Genomic DNA, 6,000 nt, shown 5'->3' with positions numbered 1-6,000 from the left:
CAGAGAGACAGAGAGACAGAGAGACAGAGAGACATAGAGACATAGAGACATAGAGACATAGAGACAGAGAGACAGAGAGACAGAGAGACACAGAGACACAGAGACACAGAGACACAGAGACACAGAGACACAGAGACACAGAGACACAGAGACACAGAGACAGAGAGACAGAGACACAGAGACACAGAGACACAGAGACACAGAGACACAGAGACAGAGAGACAGAGACACAGAGACACAGAGACAGAGAGACAGAGAGAGAGAGAGAGAGAGAGAGAGAGAGAGAGAGAGAGAGAGAGAGAGAGAGAGAGAGAGAGAGAGAGAGAGAGAGAGAGAGAGAGAGAGAGCAGCACAGTGGCGGGTGCTGAAAGTCAATGTTCGCGCTAGCTTATAACATTTTCTCCACCAGAATGATGACGCTGTCTCTGGGCCGATCACTTCACCAACACAGACAGGTCGGTAGTCCCTCTGTCTTCTTCCGCCTCCTTTATGGTCCTGCACCCTCTACCTTCTCCGTGCTTTGTCCCCCACCCCAGGTATCTGCAGGACGCATGTGGTCTACCAGCAACTCCCTCCTTGTGATACTGCACAAAATCATTTGTTCCTCATTTCTTTTCCCACCTGTGGAACTAACCTCCACACTCTTCAATCTCATTCTTCCATCCAGATATTTAACGCAGCTGCTCACCACCATCTCAGATCATCACCAATCCAAACCACGATGCATACTACCGTCGTTAACCCCACCACCCCCTTTCCCAAATCTCTAGTTTTTCCTTCCGTATCCATCTTGTCCATCCCATGCATTATTTCCTGCCCTTCATTCCTCTGTACAACCATTATTTGTCCAAGTCTCTCTCAATTTTGTACTTTAACCCCACTGTTGATACTCTGTCTACAAAATATAAATTGTTGGGGGAATTGACCCGTCCTTGCAGATGGGTTCTTTGCTGATGAATAAAATTATAAATACATCCCCCTGATTATACAACATGAGCGTTACATTTCTGTTCACGTTACAATTTCCCTTTACTATTTTAATCGCCATATTAAAAATTTCTTCTTTTTTTTAATGATTATTATTCGGTCTGAGACACCAAAAAGAAAAAAGAAAAAGAAAAAAAAACCATAAATCATAGGTCAGGATATGAATTACCATCATGCAGCTGTGTAACCAATGCAGTTCTGACAATGTGAAGCATCTGTGACTGTTACAAGGAACTGATCCGTTCATTTTTCTATTTGTCCTTTCATATTGTAGATCCAGTCATATGTATGTCGTCACTTCCAGTTACTGCGTGTTGGTATCATGAATGCAACCAAGTGTTTATTTCCATTCAGTTCCACTATTTCACCAAGATAGATATCTTGGCATGTTCAACTGCACAACGGTCAATTTGTAAGTTACACAATACTTTAAGCAACTAGCTTTAACAGGATTATGAAATATTTTCACATGATGAATGCTACCGATCACAGGTATCGGTGCTGCACTGTCAGAAAAAAATGTTCTGAAGTCCAAGACCAATGTTACTCTTCAGTTGCCTTCTCGACAACATTGGCTTTTGGCATTCTGCAGCTGTTACAAAGGATTTGGTGCTGCCCTGTACAGCTGTATTGGGGCATTGATCCCCCATATAGGTGATTCAACAGCTCCACCAGAATGGGGCATTTCATCTGGTTGTTACATGAAGACGCTCCCAAACGTATATGCTGATGAACGAACTGGCAGAAAGTCCAATCAAATGATCAAAAACTGTGACCCCAAATTATCGTTGGAATAGATAACGTGTTCTTTTCATTTCTTTTTTTATTATTATTATTATTATTATTATTATTATTATTATATGGTGTTGGCTGTATTTGATTCTGCACATTTGCTTTCCTATGAAGATCCATAGACTTATTACGTAGGCAAACTGAAGTCTTTGACCTCCGCCTCACCTTCCAAGCTCCATACACGCCTCTTCCACTCCATCACCATTCCGTTGTCTTCCTTTCCCTTTCCCTTTCTCTCCTCTCCCATCATCCTCTCCCCTCCATTAGTTTTTATCAATTTTAATTTGGCAAACCACCCCACTCCCTCCTTCGCTCAACAGCATACACGTCAAATGGATGGCTCCTTAGTGTTCATCTGATTGCAATGGAATCCGTAGAAACTTCCTCAAAGCGCTTTATGTATGTCCATTCATTATACATGTACACTGCGTATGACGTAATTCCTATTCCTTTGTTCCTGAATTGGTTCAAAGTGATTTCTGCTCGTGAGCTCTGAGTGTGGTGCTCTGCTTAACACTTCACCGAAAGCCTCCTCAATCTTCCTGACGTTTTCTGGTAAGGGAATACTTTCGAGTTTACACATTTTCCGCCTTTAACTTTCTCGCGTTACTATGCTGTATTCAGAACCAGGTACATGGAATTCATAATGTACACGGTGTGGTCCATACACCTTATCATTCCCATTCGCAAATAACATTCTCCTGCCAGTTATCATGTAAATGACAATGGTTTGTGAAAACAGCACTACATGTCATTACAATGTGCATCAATGGAATGAATTTAAATATTCATTGGGAAAACAAGACATATGGACCACCACTAAGAGCACAGTGGTATGGAATGTGCTGAAATGAGGGACATCTTGCTCAACAGACAAGATGTTTTGATAATTATTTTGCGGTTTCTTTCAGCAGTCCTTTGTGTGCATTTTGCTGCACAACGTCCAATAATCACCACACAGGTAAAGTACGTCAAATTTAATTGCATTGTAATTACCTCCGCCACCAAAGGGACAGAGGTTATGTATTCACCCGTCTGTTTGTTTGTGAGCAGGACATCTCAAAAAGTTGGCGGATGCGGATGAAACTTGGTGGACAATTTGGGTGTGAGATAATGATGAATCGATTCGATTTTGGTTCGGATCCGGCCTATCAGTGGGATACAAAACGTAAACTGTTCAGCCTGGTGGAGGTATGCGCTCCATGGAGTGCCGTTCTAGTTGATAGATGAAACACTCACGTTTAATCATGCACTGCATTGGACTTGTGTTGAGTATGCCTGTAAAGTGATCCCTTTTCATATGCTTGCATTTGTCGTACTGTGTACAAAAATACTTATGGTGCCGTACATATGATATTTGAATGGCTATTATATTTTAAATGGCCGCATTACTTTGGGTTTTCAAACACAACACAAACATTGAGCATACCAAGGGCCTTCATACGCTGGAAATAAGCAAATAGGCTAACAGGCAACCAAGTAAATCTTGCCATTTCATACGATCTCACAAACAAATCTGTTCAAATTAAAGAATGAACTCATGATAATAAAAACACCATTACTTTGAGGAAGCACCTCAGAATACAAAGCCTGTCCATGTCAGCTTTGTACTCAAACTAAACTTGACGAAAACAAGAGCTAAAAATTGTTTAAAAAGTAAATTTTATCAATTAGTATCCTCCATGTTCTTATAATAAAGGTTTGTTGAAAATTTGATGACAAAAAGGTTACGGCCTGGGCAGACAGACTCACAGAAGCCATCTCCCACTGTGTGTGGGACAGGGTAATGATCTCATTTCAGTCGTGAAATCAAACACCCATTCACAGTGGTGTGCATATAAATAAATAAGAAACCAGCAGACTACAGCAAATATTTCCTTCAAGAACGATTCATTTAAATGTTGCATTGCCTCCAAAAAGTGAAACTACATAGTCATCGATTGCTCGCACTGTGATATTTTAAAGGAATAAAGACATGTTAATTTTGCGTATCCGACGTGACCCTCAACCTTTCTTCTTGCAGGTACAAGCGAAGGGACGTTCTGAAGCGGTGAGCATCCACCGACATAAACACACTTTTCCGACCATAAACTTTCACTGTCTTTCCAGTCATCCAAGATAAACCTCTGCACACTCCCCTCCCACCCCTACCTTTTCCCATTCCACTATCTTCCCAATACTTCCCCTCGCCTTAATTCACAGCTTGACTTCCCTATTGTTTTTTTTTTGGCCTGGCTAAATGCTTGGCCTCAGCTTCATGGCCACTTCCTTCCCACAATATGGTGGCATAGCCATTGCATGTGCACAGTATGTTATTTATTATTGCAAAACTTGATTCACAAAGGTCATTTCAGTATTACCCATCACAACTACAAACCCTAAGATGTGGGTATGGCAGCAGTGCCTCATGCTGCATATTCCCATCGGAATTTTCAAAACTAACTTGAGAAAGAGAAACAATGCCAAGTTCACATCAGACAAGTGCGAAGGACGCATTTGAAATTCTATCACTCAGAGAATATAAAAATAATTTATTTCATACTGGCTTAAAAAAAACCCCAAAAAAACCCCTTAATTAAATTTATTCAGGCACACCAATAACAATTGGGGGAAGTAACATAAATGAGGATGGGGAAGCTCAAAATAAATGCTTTCCATGCACACAAAAGCATTCGGTGGTCACCACCATGTGCACAAAAACAAAAGCAATACGTGAACTAGTACAAAGATCCATTTTTAAGCAAGTCTTAATTAACAAGGTGCCAGTTTCTAAAATAAATAAATACCACCATCCAACTCAAGAATCGACCAATTAGAGACAAGAAGCAACACCCAGAATCTGTGACACCAACAATTCTGTTTTCTGGCTGGAACCAAGTCTACAAACTACAAACATTCATATGCTGCCTGTTCATTTGGGTTTGAACTCCTGAGCATTATGAACCTCACATCCCTACACAGCCTCATATTTAACTGACAATGGCTTCAAGGCCGTAAAGCGATTCACTTTGTATGGGAATGCTGAAAACATGGCAAATCAGATGTGCAATGAAATAAAAACAATGAAAGGAGCCTCTGACTTACCACACATGACGCCGAGAGCCATGCTGAAGAGTGCCATGTAACCAAAATAAAATGTCGTCTGAAACAAGCCATACATCCTACAGCAAAAACACACAAGATAGATCAAAAGCACATCATTAAACGGGATAGAAATAAATAAAAGGCACCCTTCCCACCCCCAACTCCAACCCCCATCCCCTCCCAACAAAATATTCAAACATAAATACTGATGAAAAATATTTACTGCTTCTCATAAAATAAAAGGGTCTATATCATAAGATCCAATCAATATAATAAGTGTCAGTTTTGCATCTCCTCGCAAACCACAGGTCACACAAAGTTGAAAATGGAACCAGATTCATCACTAAGGACCCAGGCAGTGCAGGGTCAAGAAAAAATATTTTGGACAAATTATTCACATCGATAAATGCTCAGACAAAGCAAGCGTGAACTTATGCTTCATGTGGCTTGGCTGTGCGAGGCCAGGTGTACTGTCAATGGTTCCTCGCAAGCGACGCCAATACACCCTTTACTGTACTTGTTTTTTCTGCCATCTCAAACTTCCTCGTACTTAAAATTTAATTATTTTTTTTAAGCTACCAACAAAATGCATCAAAAAGTGAGGCAAGGGTGCACAGGCTTGCTAGGACAAAAAGAGTGTCAAAGTGGCAATTCATTGACACGAGCTGCAGTGGAAATTATCTAAAAATCACAAAAAATATTTTTTCACTGTCTCAGACAAAAAAAAAAAACTCAAATCGTTAACTCATCCCTTTGGATAACCCCTTGTGCTCGCCGCTTCACGTCTATAATACTCCACTTCCACAAAGCTGCTGGGTGACACAATATGGCATCTTCAGCTAAAAACAAAAAAGTTGTTGTTTTTCCTCAACAGCACATGACCAAAATTTTGTTTCACAAACACATGCACTGTGATGGCATAGGATACGTCGTTAAAACGAGACCTTTATTAAAGGACAGTCCACAAGGACAAAAAACATCGTCGTTCACTAAAATTTCTGAACGTAAAAATGACTGAATCATGACAACATTTTGTTATTTTTTTTAAAAACAAAACAAAATTTGACAAACTTAAATTACCTGTAATAACATGTGTTGGAATACGACATGAAAACAAAGAAAGTAATGCTTGACTGA

General features: G+C 40.2%; 1 protein-coding gene across 1 annotated transcript in view; it reads right to left on the bottom strand.

The window, feature by feature from the left end:
* TM9SF3 (transmembrane 9 superfamily member 3) overlaps positions 1–6,000 on the bottom strand; it is an 82,713-nt gene that overhangs the window by 15,999 nt on the left and 60,714 nt on the right. Inside the window, exon 14 of the mRNA XM_085881674.1 lies at positions 4,864–4,940. Coding sequence (XP_085737800.1) covers positions 4,864–4,940 — 77 coding nt within the window. The remainder of the gene's footprint in view (positions 1–4,863; positions 4,941–6,000) is intronic.

Source organism: Eptatretus burgeri, chromosome 5 (assembly GCF_056783735.1).
Source record: "Eptatretus burgeri isolate ZD-2024b chromosome 5, Ebu_testis_v1, whole genome shotgun sequence".
NCBI classification, from domain to species: domain Eukaryota; kingdom Metazoa; phylum Chordata; class Myxini; order Myxiniformes; family Myxinidae; genus Eptatretus; species Eptatretus burgeri.
The sequence above is the reverse complement of the archived record's forward strand: the minus strand, read 5'-3'. Positions and strand labels throughout refer to the sequence as shown.